This window comes from Eschrichtius robustus, chromosome 13 (assembly GCF_028021215.1).
Source record: "Eschrichtius robustus isolate mEscRob2 chromosome 13, mEscRob2.pri, whole genome shotgun sequence".
Lineage (NCBI taxonomy): Eukaryota > Metazoa > Chordata > Mammalia > Artiodactyla > Eschrichtiidae > Eschrichtius > Eschrichtius robustus.
Window position 1 is genome coordinate 42,582,364 of NC_090836.1, and position 17,411 is coordinate 42,599,774.

At 37.9% G+C, this 17,411-nt stretch overlaps 1 protein-coding gene across 1 annotated transcript in view; it reads right to left on the minus strand.

Moving 5' to 3' along the window:
• Positions 1–17,411, minus strand: part of FAM186A (family with sequence similarity 186 member A) — a 118,382-nt gene that overhangs the window by 43,068 nt on the left and 57,903 nt on the right. The window contains 3 exon segments of the mRNA XM_068561946.1: positions 7,131–7,317; positions 7,960–8,104; positions 10,532–10,724. Coding sequence (XP_068418047.1) covers positions 7,131–7,317; positions 7,960–8,104; positions 10,532–10,724 — 525 coding nt within the window.

A 17,411-nucleotide genomic window follows, 5' to 3' on the forward strand; every position in this document is an offset into this window, starting at 1 on the left:
TGCCAGCTTTCTCTACCCATCTTTTAAACAAAGATTTGAGTAGAGAAAGACAGAAAGGCATGTGTACGTGTTTGCTTATGTGTGACACAGAAAGTGGCAGGGACATAGGGTGAATGACAGAAACAGCAAATCCAATCATTCTGAGTGACTCTAACCTTTGTCTACTGTATGGTAAGTAAGAATTTTCACATCAGATGGTCTTTATCTCAGTGAGAGAGAAATATTTAAACCATTTAGCTTAAGGTAAATTTCAGGTATCTTTGGTGTGGCATGTAGAACTTGTTTGAAATTCTGGTTCTGCTTCAGCTTCCTATTCTTTAAAATGCTTGCTCTCTTTACCTCATCAGGATGGCTGTGAGGTTTAAATTTGATATTAGATTCACTGTTTGTGAAAAGCACCACACAATTGTGAAGTGTTATTGTTATTACTATTACTTGACAGGTAATAGTACTTCCCTCAATAAAAATTGCACCAGATAGCCTGCAGTTTCCAAAGCTTCCTCTGCCCTAAGAGAGTCCTGTTGAAAACTGTTCTTTTGGGAATTCCCAGTGGTTAGGACTCAGCACTTTCACTGCCGGGGCCCGGGTGCAGTCCCTGGTCAGGGAACTAAAATCCCACAACCTGTACAGTGCAGCCAATAAATAAATAAATAGATAAATAAATAAATATTTAAAAACATATTTTTTAAAAAAGGAAACTGTTCTTTTGAGAGTTGCTGTCTTTTGTAATTCCTCAGTATTTTATCACCCCCTGCTTTGATTATTACATCTTTGGAGAAAGAAACATAGATTTATTCATTCATTCAACATTGAAATTTTTTGGATATCTCTAATGGGTCAAAATGTCAGATCTCCTAGGATACAAAGAGACAGATGCATAAACAGATCATTATAATACATGTGGTAAATACAATGATAGAGTAATAATCTTAGGATATTATGGGAGTTTGGGGAAATGGCACATAAGGACAATAGGGAAGATTAGGAAAAGCTTTCCTCAGGGGAAAAAAAGTATAAACTGATTAAGTCAGTAATATTTTGCGCTGCAAGTAACAGAATCCCTACCCTCTTGCACTGTTGGTGGGAATGTAAATTGATACAGCCACTATGGAGAACAGTATGGAGGTTCCTTAAAAAACTAAAAATAGAACTACCATACGACCCAGCAATCCCACTACTGGGCATATACCCTGAGAAAACCATAATTCAAAAAGAGTCATGTACCACAATGTTCACTGCAGCTCTGTTTGCAATAGCCAGGACATGGAAGCAACCTAAATGTCCATCGACAGATGAATGGATAAAGAAGATGTGGCACATATATACAATGGAATATTACTCAGCCATAAAAAGAAACGACATTTAGTTATTTGTAGTGAGGTGGATGGATCTAGAGTCTGTCATACAGAGTGAAGTAAGTCAGAAAGAGAAAAACAAATACCGTATGCTAACACATATATATGGAATCTTAAAAAAAAAAAAAAAAGGTTCTGAAGAACCTAGGGGCAGGACAGGAGTAGAGACGCAGATGTAGAGAATGGACTTGAGAACACGGGGAGTGGGAAGGGTAAGCTGGGACAAAGTGAGAGAGTGGCATGGACATATATACACTACCAAATGTAAAATAGATAGCTAGTGGGAAGCAGCCGCATAGCACAGGGAGATCAGCTCGTGCTTTGTGACCACCTAGAGGGGTGGGATAGGGAGGGTGGGAGGGAGACGCAAGAGAGAGGAGATATGGGGATATATGTATATGTATAGCTGATTCACTTTGTTATAAAGCAGAAATTAATACACCGTTGTAAAGCAATTATATTCCAATAAAGATGTTAAAAAAAAAAAAGTAACAGAATCCCTGACTAAGGATGGTTGAAACTAAAAAGTCATTTATTCCTCACTTAACAAAAAGGCCAGAGGCAGGTGTACTCAGGGTTGTTCCAGCAACTTAATGTTATCAAAGATAGGGTTTCATTTATCTTCTTCCTCGGTAATTCTTGGTGTATTGTCTTTTTGTCCTGTGGTTATCACCTCAGGGTTGCCAAAGATGACAATAGCTCCAAGCATCACATGACACATCAAGGCAGGAAGAGAAATTTTAGTTCTAGTCACCTCTGTTGGAAACAGGAAGAAAGGGTACTGGGGAGTAGGGAGGTTTTTGTTTTTATATATTTTTAATTAAAAATAAATCATTTATTTATTTGGCTGCCTTGGGTCTTAGTTGTGGCACATAGGATCTTCGTTGTGGTGCACGGGCCTCTCTCTAGTTGTGGCACGCGGGCTCCAGAGCATGTGGGCTTAGTTGCCCCGAGGCATGTGGGATCTTAGTTCCCTGACCAGGGATGGAACCCACGTCCCCTGCATTGGAAGGCGGATTCTTAACCACTGGACCACCAGGGAAGTTCCTATATTTTAAATTTTTAAAAAAAATTTTTATGAGATAAAGTAAAAGAAGAAATATGTTATCGGCCCTGGATTTTTGCACGTATTGTTCCTTCTGCCTGGCATCCATGGTCTCTTGAACCCTTTCCACATATTGTATCTCAGTGCCTCATTATAGTACCTGGCACATAGGAAGCAGTAACTATTTTTGAAAGGAAAGCAGGCAGAGCAAAAATAGAGGCAGTTGAACACAACAGGCAGCTAGTCTTAAAACATATTGTCTAGGGGCTTCCCTGGTGGCACAGTGGTTAAGAATCCTCTGCCAATGCAGGGGTCACAGGTTCGAGCCCTGGTCCAGGAAGATCCCACATACCACGGAGCAACTAAGCCCATGGGCCACAACTACTGAGTCTGCGCTCTAGAGCCCGCGAGCCACAACTACTGTGCCCGTGTGCCACAGCTACTGAAGCCTGCGTACCTAGAGCCCGTGCTCCTAAACAAGAGAAGCCACCACAATGAGAAGCCCGCACACCGCAATGAAGAGTAGCCCCCGCTCGCTACAACTAGAGAAAGCCCGCATGCAGCAACGAAGACCCAACGCAGCCAAAAAAAATAAATAAATAAATAAACAAACAAACAAATAAATAAATAAAAACCATATTGTCTAAAATCAGGGGATGTAAGTAATAAGGCAATTACAATACAGAATGGTAAGTGCTAAAATAGTGTTAATTATAAGACGCTATGGGAGAACATAGGAGTCAGAGAAGACAGCTCGGAAAGAGTGATTGGGGACTTCCCTGGTGGTCCAGTGGTTAAGACTCTGTGCTTCTAATGCAGGAGGCGGGTGTTCGATCCCTGATCAGGGAACTAGGATCCCACATGCCCTGCGGCATGGCCAAAAAAAAAAAAAGTTGAGAAAAAAAAAGAAAGAGTGATTGTTTAAACTGAGATCCAAAGGATGGTAGAAATAACCAAACCCAGAGGGAAAAAAGTCTCTTGGTTTAGACTATAATTGCCACAAAGTAAAAAAATATATAATCCTCTTTGAGGGAGAAAGACCTTGAAGAGATTCTAGGGAGAAAAAAAGAGGGGGAGGATGGCAAATAGTAACGGATCATATAGTGCCCATTATTACTAATTAAAGATGCCTTAAAAATAGGTTTAGTGAAAAATAGAAAAAAATCCAAGTCTTTAATTCTTCTATTTCCTATAATGTCTTATTAAAGTTTTTCACTGTTTTCAGCATCTCCTACTCTGAAACTTTTCAAACATCTAACTCTATAACTCAAACTCCTAATACATATTTTGTATCTAATATCATGTAAAAATGGAAGTTTTGGCAAAGCACAATAGAAGGGTTGCCAGATTAAATACAGGGTGCCTAGTCAAATTTGAACTTCAGATAAACAATAAATAATTTTTTACAATTACATGGACCATACTTATACTAAATCACTTGCTGTTTATCTGAAATTAAAATTTAACTGGGTGTCCTACCTTTTTATTTGCTAAATCTGGCAACCCTAACAATGGATACCAAATTCCAAAGAGAAGTGCTAGACTAGGATTTACAAAGAAATTAACTCTTAATCTTTTAACTCACTCTGAGGGTATGAGATGGTCAAGGAGAAGAGGATTTTGAGAGTGCTTCTACCCTTCCTCCACTCCAAGAACTTAACACGAGCCTCCAATTTGGAGGCCCAGTAGACAAGGGCCTGATTCCATACCTGAAAAAAAACCATACCTGACTGATTGGCTAGCTGCTCTAATGGCAGAAACAAAGAAACAGCTGCTGCTGCATTGGGATAGGCCTTCAGCCTCAGAGTTTATCTGGACAAAGAAGGCTCAAGTGTTTCCTATAGACTAGATGAGGGCCACACCTACATATATACCCAGGAGAGATGACATAGGGCTGTCATGTATTCTGTCCAGGAGAACTGCCTAAATATGCAAACACATCTCAGCAGAGAGAAGCTGGGGGTATCAAAAATGCAAACAACCAGTTGGAATAGAAATGTATCTGCCATGATGAAGAAATCTGCAGGGAATTCCCTGGCAGTCCAGTGGTTAGGACTCCACACGCTCACTGCCAAGGGCCCGGGTTCCATCCCTGGTCGGGGAACTAAGATCCCGCAAGCCGTTGGGTGTGGCCAAAAAGAAAAAAAATTGCAGAAGAAATCTGCAGATGAGTGATCTCCAGTGATGATGATCACCAAGGAACTCACCAAGTACTCCCATGAAAGAGTCATCTTCAAAAATCTGTCACATCCAGGAAGCGATGATGTGAGAAAATGCAACAGTGGTAGTCAGTAAGAACTTTCTCTTTCCCTTTCCCTCTCCTCCCTTCTCAGAACTGTAATCCATAAGAGGTCCAATACTAGCAAGCTGGAAAAGTAGGAACAAAAGCAGTAGGCCACAAAAGAGAAAATAAGCTGTTCATGTCCTCCTTCCCTGACTGTTAAGTTGCAATAGTCTAAGCTGGAAGAGAGGAGAACTTTAAAACAAAATTAAAGCTTTATTATACATGGTTCTGGACATTTTAATTACCGACTAGATAAACTTACATTATTAAAAAGTTACCAGAAATGGGGACTTCCCTGGTGGTCCAGTGGTAAAGAATCCATCTTCCAACGCAGGGGACATGAGTTCGATCCCTGGTCGGGGAATTAAGATCCCACCTGCTGCGGGGCAACTGAACATGCCCACCACAACTACTGAGCCTGAGTGCCTCAACTAGAGAGGCCGTGTGCCCGCAAACTACAGAGCCCACGCTCTCTGGAGCCCACACGCGCCAGCAAAAGATCCCACGTGCCACAACGAAGATCCCGCCTGCCGCAGCTAAGAATAAATATTCGCGACGCAGCCAAGAATAAAATAAATAAATTAAATAGATTAAATAAATATTTTTAAAAATACTATATAAAAAAAAAGTTACCAGAAATGTCATGGAACCATCTAGATTTTCATCTGGAGGCAGGGTAAGAACTAGCTTCACTGAATAAATGTAAAGGGATGTAAAATCACTTTGGAAAATAGCTTAGCCATTTCTTATAAAGTAAATATACACTTATCATACAACCCAGCATTGGCACACCTGGGTATTTTTCTAGGAGAAGTGAAAACTTACATTCACCCCAAAACCTGTATATGAATTTTTATAGCAGTTTTATTCATAATTGCCAAAAACTGGAAACAACTCAGATGTCTTTGACCTGGTGAATGGATAAAGTAATATGGTACAGGCATACAGTGGAATAATACTAGTCAAGAAGTAAAAGGAAATGAATTACTGATACATGTAACAACATGGATGAATCACATGAATTATGCCAAGTGGAAAAAGCCAGATTCAAAAGATTACATACTATATACTTCCATTTATATGACATTCTGGGAAAGAGAAAACTATAGGAACTGCAAGCAGATTAGTGGTTGCCATAACTCTGCACTTGTCAAGACTCAGAACTGTACCCTAAAGAGGTTAAATGTATATACATTGTACCTTAAAAAAAAATCTATGGAAAGCTCCTTGATTCTGAGTACTTCAAAACAGTAAATTGGAAGTAAGAGCCTCACTAACTTTGTAGGATTTAGCATGAGTAAGAAGTGAATAGTTAGGTCAGTAGTATATCTAATAGTTGAAGCTAGCTGTGGAATGGAGATAAAGGAAATATTATTCAAAGAAAAATTTATACATCTTGTCCCAAGCACTATAGGCGTTAAATTAGCAATGTTATCTCTCCAAATAACCTAAGTTAATTAATTTAATTACTCAAAAAATGTAAGGGAAAATGGGAGACAAAAAAGAAAGCTGCTTTCTGATTATAACTTATAACTTAGGAGTCATACTTATTCAACTTAATGGTTACATTTGATTTGGTTACTTTTTTTCATGAACACTTGTGCTCACGGTATATGATTTTATATTGTATACATTATATAGTATTTTTGCTATTATTTTACTTTATTATAGAATTTTAAGTGTCTTATTTCATGGTGTCTGCTACCTAAACAAATTGATGAGTTAACACTATTTCTTCTTACCCCAGGACTTGGATTTCACCAGAATAAATCAGACTGCTCCCACAAACTCTTTCATGTTACAAAAGTTCCACTTCTAAATTCTTAGCTTAGAACATTAACTAATTCTCTTACTTGAAAGAGGTAATGGAGACTCCAAAACTCTTCACTTCCACTAGAATGGTTTCCAATAGTTTCAGTGAGAATCTGGTTTAACAGAATTTGGAAATGTGGAACCACATGACCACCTTACCTGTTCTCTCTGAGTCTCTTCAGTGCATCCTGGGATATAAGCACTGAATTTACTTCAAATTTGGCCTAGATATGACAACTGCATTTAAGGTCATGTTACTGAATCATGAAGTGGGCAAAAGCATTCTACTACGGTCTTTCTGGTTCTTCCAGTAATAAATCCCTAAGGGTGGAATTCAAAGTGGACCTATGTAGTGTTAGATTAGGTTTCATGGTATTATAACTGCTTTTTGTCTGTTTGTTTGTTTGTTTATATTATTCCAGTAGTGACATCTATAGGCCTATGAAGAGAAACACTAAAAGACTAATGTTGAATTTACCTGTACTATTTTATGGCTGGTGTGAGTCTGACCTCACACCGAAAAACTACTTTTGGTAACTCCCTGGTGCTGTAAGAGAAAGTCAAGTTAGGGAAACAAAAGATATGTGACCAAAGGCCCAATTACCAGAGTGCTCCCTCCCAGTCCTTAACTTACTTTGAGTGAATGCATGTAAGAGATCTTCTGAACGTAGACGACTGAACATCTAACTGGAGCAGCATAGGAATATCTGGGTACCCACCCAGCTGGGCCCAGAGTGAATACATTGATGTCTTCTCTGTTATTGGGTAACTTGAAGTGGATAGATCAGCATTCCAGATGGCTTCCATTTGGTCTTCTTGTGTAGAGAATCAGCGAGCAAGCACCACTTGGAAGCATCAAACTCTCCTGAACTCCATAACCATTCAAAAGAATGGCTTCAAAAGCCATTCTCCCCCCTTCTCTTCACCACCACCGTGTCCTATAAAACCCCGCTGGCACCGAGGAACATTAGCTATGCCCATTTTGACTGAGAGATGGATTAAAACAGCAGAATTTGCAGAAATAACGTTTTTTCCCCCTGAAAGTTGCATTTCCATGACTTCACCTACTAATATGTTTTAAAACGACTTTCTTAGCTTCATGGAGTATACACTCCATATGCAGGCTATGTTTCCCCCACAGCAGTCTTTTCCCCTTCCTTCCCAAAGTTCCTACCTTCTTAAAAAAAAAAAAGTAATGCTTCTAAGTTTCTTCACTGTGTGTATTAAAATAATTTGTTTCTTCATAAGGAAGAATCAACTTCATTTTTTTTTAAGGAACTCAAAATTAGATATTAAATATTTAAGTAGAAATAAGCCTTTTGCTAAATTAGCTAAGAAAATTAATATTCTCCCCTGAACCATATCATAACTGTGGAGAAGGGGAAGCTCTTGGGCAGGAAAAAAAAGCATGAGGTCCCACATATTATCCAAAGAAAGTTTAATGTCAGTCTTTCCTACCACATACCTGAACTTACTGAATATGTCATCCTTTTTGTCCTCTTCTTTTAAGATTGGCTGTTGAACAAATTTGGTAGAGGCAGATATTTGCTTCTTTTTGAGGATCAAAGGGATAGCTTGATTTAGATTCAATTTATATATCTCTTGAAGCTAAACATAAATAAATCAGAAAAAGGAAATCATGAAAAGAAAGGGCCAGAGTCTTTAGGAAGGTCTTCCTAGCGGGCCTTAGCTAAACTATGACACTCCCTTTTCCTTGGAAAAGGAATTCTCTTTCTCCATGCCCTTTCTCCCTTCCTCCTGCCACTCCTCAACCTCTACCTGCCTCCAACACACAATTTCAGAGTTGGCAGCTATGATATATAAAAACCGTGGTCCTGCATTAAGTTCTAGTTTTAGTCCTCTCATTTCCTAGCTTTGTGACTTTGCGTTAGTTGCTAGTTTTATCTGCACCTCTTTCTTCTCATTTCTAAAACAAGAATAATAAACACAGGGCTCTTATGAGAGTTGTGTAAGACAATATATTCATCAGTTGTGAAACACTGTGCAAATATAATGATAGCTAACATTGACTGTCAGGTGCTTTCTATGTATTAATTTATTTGATATTTACTACCTTACGAGATAGGTGCCATTATTATCCTTGTCTTACATATGGGGATATGAAGCTCAGAAAAGTTAAGTGGCTTACCCAAGGTCTCTTAGCTAGTATGTGGTAAAGCTGATTTGAACCCAATCTGGTAGCAGAACCAGCCTCTTGACCACCACTCTGATTCAGTGTAGGTATTTATTCATTTCTACCCTTTTCTTCCTTTTTGCTTTTTCCCCTCCCTTCTTGATGCCTTGATACCCACCTCATCATCTAGATTCTAGCTTCCCTGACCCCAGACCCTTATTAATCCTCTGAAATGCCCTAGACATTGTAATTCCTGTTAAACAGTTCATGACACTGCCAATTCATCTTGCTTTACTCCATTTACATTGGTCATATTTTCCAAACCCAGAACTGTCAAAAATATCCAGTTTTTGAGGTCAGAGAGTTTTAATGTTTAAAATGTACTTTTAGGGACTTCCTTGGTAGTCCAGTGGGTAAGACTTGGTGCTCCCAATGCAGGGGGCCCAGGTTCAATCCCTGGTCAGGGAATGAGATCCCGCATGCATGCCGCAACTAAGACCCGGTGCAGCCAAAGTAAATAAAATAAAATAAAATAAAATAAAATAAAATAAAATAAAATAAAATAAAGTAAGATAAAGTTAGTAAAGTAAAGTAAAGTAAAGAAGTAAAGTAAAGTAAAATAAAATTAAATTAAAATAAAATGTAACTTCTGGGGAGTTCCCTGATGGCCTAGTGGTTAGGATTCCAGGCTTTCACTGCTGTGACCTGGATTCAATCCTTGGTCAGGGAACTGAGATCCTGCAAGCCACGTGGCACGGCCAAAAAAAAAGAAAAGAGAAGAAAAAGTAACTTCTGGAAAATTCACAATATGTCTATAATGAGAAGTCTCTCTGTACCTTCTAGAGTAGCAAGTAAACTAATCTTGTAAATTAATTACTTTAGTAAAAGAAAATGATGTATAACTATAAAATATTCCTAGAACTCCGAGAATGTTCCAGAACTCCATGCTGGAGAAAATAATGGGAGCATATAATCCCAGAACAAAGAACTCTAATCTCAGCTCTATAACTTTTGGGAGGTATCACTTCCAAAAGCATACTGATGGTCATCTCAGAGAGGGCTCTGAGACATAATTGGGTGATGTCAGAGTTTAGCAGGATCTTCTGTGCCTGGTGCTATGTAAGCAAGTTAAGTAAACCCTTGTCTCCTTTTTTTGTAAATACATATTAAAGCTTGCTTTCTGATAGTTTTGAGGAATGTAACCACCAAGAATCAGCTGGAGAGCAGTGACCTCAAGAGGTTTCATATCTAGAGGCTGGTAGATGTGGGTTGACTAGGAAGGAGTTGAGCATTTCTGGAAGTCTCTCCTATTCTAATCTTTTCTCATCTAGAGAGTCCAGCCAGTATTCCTGTTGTCAATTTAGGAGTTTCTCTGAAGTCACAGTGTAGTGGATTGAATGGTGAACTCCCCAAAAGATATGTTCACTCAGAACATGTGAATGTGGCCTTACTTGGAAAAAGGGTCTTTACAGATGTAGTTAAGGATCTCAAGATGAGGTCATCCTGGTTTAACCAGATGAGTCCTAAATCCAATGGCACATGGCTTTATAAGAGGAGAGAACATAAAACACACTAGGAAGAAGGCCATGGGAAAGACAGAGGCAGAGATTGGAGTTATGCAGCTACAAGCCAAGGAATGCCAAGGATTGTCTATAGCCACCAAAATCTAGAAGAGAGGCTTGGAACAAATTTCTCCCTCAGAGCCTCCAGAAGGAACCAACCCTGCCAACACCTTGATTTCTCGAACTGGCCTCCAGAACTGTGAGAGAATACATTTCTGTTGTTTTAAGCCATGAAATTTGTAGTATGTTATGGTATGTCCAGGTAACTGTTATTTTCAAAGCCTGCAACTTTCGCTTTTCTTACAGCACACTGGGGAGAGGGAAAAGAAAGCAGATTACCTGGCTGAATAAGTACATCATTTTCCTCAGGCACTGATTCCGTTTCTGCTGTAGTGACTTCTGCTTCTCTGTGCAGATCTGCATCACCTTTTTTTGATAGTCATCTATTCTGCTCAGCATTATGTAGAGGTTCTGGGTCTCATAACCTCTCCCAGTATTCTGGATGGCTTGTAACCATTTAATTATGTTCTTTCTTGGAAAAATTAACAAGAATTAGATTCATATAATTACTGACACTAACTCAGCAAACCTGGTGTCACCATTCTCATCTCATCCTTAGTAAGTAGAGAGAGATAGTATAGGGGTGGCAGGCTTGCTTAATGAGACCTTAATCTAGTTCCCTATATGACTAAACTTTCAAAACTCTATATGACTGTCAAATTTTCATTAACTCCTCACAGAGTTTTTGGTGTTAAAATAGTGTTGCTTATTATTTTTTAAATATATTATATTTTAGTATTGATATGTATACAACATATAGAAGGTACTTAATACAATTATGAAAAAGAGTGTCCTTGCCTTCAAAGCACTTACAAGCCAGATTAGGAGACTAATAAATTGTGTCAGAGAGAGAATGAAATAAATACTAAATAACAATTTAGCTGTTTGAGCAAAAAGGAAAACGTAATTAATTCTAACAAGAGGAATAAAGAATGCTTCATAGGAAGATATTGAATAGGATCTTGAGGAACAGTCATAAAAATGTAGTACTCTCTTTACTATAATGTACGCCACAACGTTTGGGCCTCCAAAACATAGTTTTTTGCCATCCGCATTCTACAGGAGAGGAAAAGGAATCTGAGCAAAGTTAAGTAATTTTCTAAAGTCACATAATTGATAAATAACAGATTTGGGAAGCAAACCCAGATCTTTTCTCTTTCCACAATACCAGTATTTCTCAAAGTGTGGACCCTAATCACCTGGACTGAATCATTTTGTTGGGGGTGGAAGGGTGGTGCTTATTGATAATGCAGATTCCATGGTGCATCCCCAGACCTTTTGAATAAAAAATCTTGGTGGTAAGCTTCAGGATCTGTATTTTAAAAAAAATCTCAGGTAAACCTTACAGCCACTGAAGTTTGAGAAAAAGGGGATGAAGAATTCCAGGTTGAGGGAACACTCTAAATAAAGGCAAGACAATGAAAGTTATATTTTGGGAGTGGTGAGTAGTCTGGAACTTTTAGACCACAGATATGTGAATGGATATAGTGGGGGATGAGACTGACATAGGTGGATTATGAAAGGCTTTAAACATCATGTTATGGATTTGGATTTTGGGGGAGGTAGGCAATGGGAACCCACTGAAGATGTTTTTCTGAATATATGTATTTTACATATATATAGAGAGGGGGAAGGGAATAACTCTTAGGTCTCTTTGTGGGTTGTAATAGCTTAGAACCTACTATATATATGGATCATTTAATACTTAAATATATTAACTTTCTGAGTTAATTTTATATTTTTTTATTATTATTATTTTTGGCTGCATTGGGTCTTCATTGCTGCGTCCGGGCTTTCTCTAGTTGTGGTGAACGGGGGCTACTCTTTGTTGTGGTGCAGGGGCTTCTCATTGCAGTGGCTTCTCTTGCTGCGGAGCATGGACTCTAGGCACGTGGGCTTCAGTAGTTGCAGCACGTGGGCTCAGTAGTTGCAGCGAGCGGGCTCTAGAGTGCAGGCTCAGTAGTTGTGGCGCACAGGCTTAGTTGCTCCATGGCATGTGGGATCTTCCCGGACCAGGGATCGTCCCCTGCATTGGCAGGCGGATTCTCAACCTCTGCGCCACCAGGGAAGTCCCCTTGCAACCATTCTTTGAAGTAATTATCATTACATCAATTTTACAAATTTGACTCAGCACATTTGAGTCTTAGAGAAGTTCAGAACTGGAAATTCGAGCCAAGGTCTTCCAGACGTCAGAGAAAAAGCATGATCAGAATTTGGATATAAAACTATTACTACCCTCCTACACTGTTGGTGGGAATGTAAATTGGTGCAGCCTCTATGGAGAACAGGATGGAGGTTCCCTAAAAAACTAAAAATAGAGTTACCATATGATCCTGCAATCCCACTTCTGGGCATATATCTGGAGAAAACTCTAATTCGAAAAGATACATGCACCCCAGTGTTCATAGCAGCACCATTTACCATAGCCAAGACATGGAAGCAACCTAAAAGTCCATCAACAGATGAATGGATAAAGATGTGGTATATATATACAATGGAATATTACTCAGCCATAAAAAGAATGAAATAATGCCATTTGCAGCATATGGATGGACCCAAATATTATCATATTAAGTGAAGTAAGTCAGACAGAGAAAGACAAATATCATATGATATCACTGATATGGGGCATCCGAAAAAATGGTACAGGGAATTCCCTGGTGGTCCAGTGGTTAGGACTCCATGCTTCGGTGCTTCCACTGCAGGGGACACGGGTTCGATCCCTGGTCGAACTAAGATCCTGCAAGCCACGTGGCATGGCCAAAAAAAAAAAAAGATAAAGATGAACTTATTTACAAAGCAGAAATAGACTCATAGACATAGAAAACAAACTTATGGTTACCAAAGTGGATACCAGGGGGTGGGGGAGATGAATTAGGAGTTTGGGATTAACATATACACACTACTAAATATAAAACAGGTAAACAACAAGGACCTGCTGTATAGCACAGGAAACTATACTCAGTATCTTGTAATAACCTATAATGGAAAAGAATCTGAAAAAGAATGTATATATGTATATATATTTATATGTATATATGTATAACTGAATCACTTGGCAACAAACACAACATTGTAAATTAACTATATATCAATTTTTAAAAATTAAAAAATAAATAAATAAAAATACTTTATTGCTAAAAAATTCTAACAGTCATCTGAGCTGGTAGAGAATCTTGCCTCAGTGCTGATGGCTGCTGACTGATCAGGTGGTGGTTGCTGAAGGTTTGGGTGGCTTTGGCAATTTCTTAAAAAAAGACAACAATGAAGTTTGCCACATCCATTGACTTGTCCTTTTACGAATGATATCTCTGTAGCCTGCAAAGCTGTTTGATAGCATTTTATCCATGGTAGAACTTCTTTTAAAATTGGAGTCAGTCCTCTCAAACCCTGCCACTGCTTTAACAGCTAAGTTTATGTAATATTCTACATCCTTTGCTGTCATTTCAACAGTCTTCCCAGCATCTTCATCAGAAGAATCTATCTCAAGAAACCACTTTCTTTGCTCTTCCATAAGAAGCAACTCCCCATCTATTCAAGTTTCATCATGAGATGGTAGCAATTCAGTCCCATCTTCAGGCTCTACGTCTAATTCTAGTTCTCTTGCTGTTTCCACCACATCGGCAGTTACTTCTTACACTGAAGTCTTGAGCTACTCAGTTATCCATGAAGGTTGGAATCAACTTCTTCTAAACTCCTATTCACGTTGGTATTTTGCCTTCTTTCCATGAATCATAAATGATCTTAATGACATCTAGAATGGTGACTCCTTTCCAGAAGGTTTTTGATTGACTTTGCCCAGATCCATTATCTATGGCAGCTACTGTATAGCCTTACGAAATCTATTTCTTAAATAATAAGACTTGAAAGTCGAAATTACTCCTTGATCCATGGGCTGCAGAGTGGAAGCTGTGTTAGCAGGCGTGAAAACAACGTGAATCTTAACGTGCATCTCCATTAGAGCTCTTGGGTGACCAGGTGCATTGTCAATGAGCAGTAATATTTTGAAAGGAATCTTTTTTTTCTGAGCAGTAGGTCTCAATAGTAGGCCTAAAATATTTAGTAAACCATGTTGTCAATAGTTGTGCTGTCATCTAAGCTTTGTTGTTTCGTTGATAAAACATAGCAGAGTAGATTTAGCATTTTAATTTAGCATGGTTAATGAGCACTGGCTTCAACTTAAAGTCACCAGCTGCATTAGCCCCTAACAAGAGAGTCAGCCTGTCCTTCAAAGCTCTGAAGCCTTGAAGCCAAGCATTGACTAATCCTCTCTAGCTATGAAAGTCCTAGATGGCATCTTCTTCCAATATGAGGCTGTTTTGTATACATTGTAAATCTGCTTTTTAATATAGCCACCTTCATTACTTATTTTAGCTAGATCTGGATAACTTGCTCCAGCTTCTACATTAGCACGTTCTGCTTCACCTTGCACTTTGATGTTATGAAGAGGCTTCTTTCCTTAAACCTCATAAATCAACCTCTGCTAGCTTCAGACTTTTCTTTTGCAGCTTTCTCACCTCTCTCAGCCTTCATAGAATTGAAGAGACTTAGGGCCTTGCTCTGGATTAGGCTTTCAATTAAGGGAATGTCGTGGCTGGTTTGATCTTCTATCCAGACCACTAAAACTTTCTCTACATCAGCAATAAGGCTGTTTGTCTTTCTTATCATTCGTGTGTTCACTAGAGTAGCACTTTCAATTTCCTTCAAGGACTTTTCCTTTGCATTCACAACTTAGCTAACTGTGCAAAAGGCCTAGCTTTCAGCCTTTCTCGGCTTTCAACATGCCTTCCTTACTAAGCTCATTCATATCTAGCTTTTGACTTAAAGTGAGAGACATGAGACTCTTCCTTCCACTTTAACACTTAGAGGCCATTGTAGGGTTATTAATTGGCCTAACTTCAATATTATTGTGTGTCTCAGGGAATAGGGAAGCCCAAGGAGAGGGAGAGAGATGGGGGAATGGCCGATTGGTGGAGCAGTCAGAACACACAAAACATTTATCATTTAAATTCGCCATCTTATATGGATATGGTTCATCGTACCCCGAAACAGTTACTGGTTTCCACCGACAGACACACACACACACACACACAACTTTGCTTCTTTCTTCCTTTCTTTGTCCTGCTAGACTCTCTGCCTTTGCTGCCTTACTGACTTTTACTAGTTCTTTGAGACATAGTTCAAAGGTCTGGACTCCTAGAAGCTTTACCTAACTCTCCCCTCTCCTCAGTCCTCTTGTATAGAGTAGGTGATATACCATCATTGTTCTTTCCACATCATACTATATAATCATCTGTTTGTATGACTGTCTCTGAGTAGGCTTTGAGTGCCCTCAAGGCAGGGATATGGCTTATCCATTTTTGTATCCTTCCACCCTCTACCCCCTGGGCCTAACCCAGCCCCTGGCATGTAGTGGATATTTTAAATGTTAATGAATTAAATGATAAGTTAAATCCTATCTAGTCGCCACAACATTTAGTATCTTTAAGAACTTTCTTCAATATATATGGAAATGAAATGTTTCATTATCAGCATCTGGTGTAATTTTACATTCTTTCCATCATTGCTTTTCAGGTATATTACACTGATCATGTGGTAATACAACTCTAAAACTGTATTTTAGCATTTAAACATGTAATCTTTACTTACAGAGGTTCTACAAAACTTTCTTTATTCAAAAATAGTTTATATTATTATACTTTATATTTTCTCTCCCATGTAATGTTAGAATCTTCTTGACTCAGCCATTTTTATTATGGAATCTTTCATCTGTCAATATTTAATTCCTTGTTATACCTGTTGGTGATTTGATTATTATAACATTAAATATTAAAGAAGAGCTTTCTGAAAAATGAACAAATTGATCCTTGATGGGATTAAAGTTATAAGTGTATAAATTAAATATTGTTGTGAAATGTTGATCTATATATTTCAATTTTTAAATGATTTTACTAAAACAGGTCACATCGTGTCACTAGGTCTTCAAAATCTTCAATAAAACTAAACAACCTTAATTGCCATATAAAAATTAAGAAAGTTGTCATAGAATTCCCCCCCAAAAGTACCAAGCCCATATAATATCATAGGTGAAATCTATCAAACTTTCAAAGAATAGCTAATTTTATCATTAAACTGTTCCAGAGCATAGAAAAAAAATAAGCTTTCACGTTTTTTAAATGATATAAACTTAAAATTATACCAAAATTTGACAAAGATAGCACCTAAAGAAGTAAACCACCAAACTTACTAATGAATATCAATGCAGAGTAAAATCCTAAATAAAATATTAGCAAATGTAACACATTCAAAGAAAGGTACAACAAGGACAAATTCCAGGGATGCGATGATGGTTTAAAATAATCATATTAATAGATCTGAGGAGAAAATATGTTCTCTAATAACCATGAAAATGAAGTGCTGAAATGACATTTATCAAAATGTGATTTAATAAATTTAACAAAATTCAACATCCACTCTTGATTTTAAAAAAATAATGAAACAGGAGCTGATGGATACTTCTTTAATATGATAAAATGTATTTCAACCCAAAAGCCAGCATTTTTTAATGACATATACTAGAAAGATGTCCACTATCACCACTATAATAATTAGCAATGAAAGGACTTACATTTTGGCATTCTGAGTTACAAAGGAATGGAGAAAATAACCCCCCTCAAAATGAAATTGACTAAGGTTAAAGTTGTTTTGTAACTTTTTCAGAAAGGAGAATATAAATATAAACAATCCTTTTAAATGTTCTTGAAGGTGAGTTTTTCCTACAAAAAAATAACATGGGACCATGGAAGGGCACTACTAGCTGTTACTCAGGGCAAGTCAAATGAACAAAGATGGCCCTGTGGCCACATCACCAAGATTTTTTAGTATAGTTCTGAAGGTACTAATCAATTCAGGTAGACAGGGACAGAAATGAGATGTTTAAAAGTTGGAAATTCTAGATGTAAAAAATTATTATTTGTAGGTGATATGATTATGTAATTGGAAAACTCAAGAATATCAACTGAAAAACTATCACATGCTTTTGAATACAGTAAGATGGCTGCATACAAAATTGATATAGAGAAATCTAGCCTTCATTTATACAAGTAACAACCAGTTAGAAGGTATCATAGAAGAAGAGAGTCCATTTACAATAGTAACA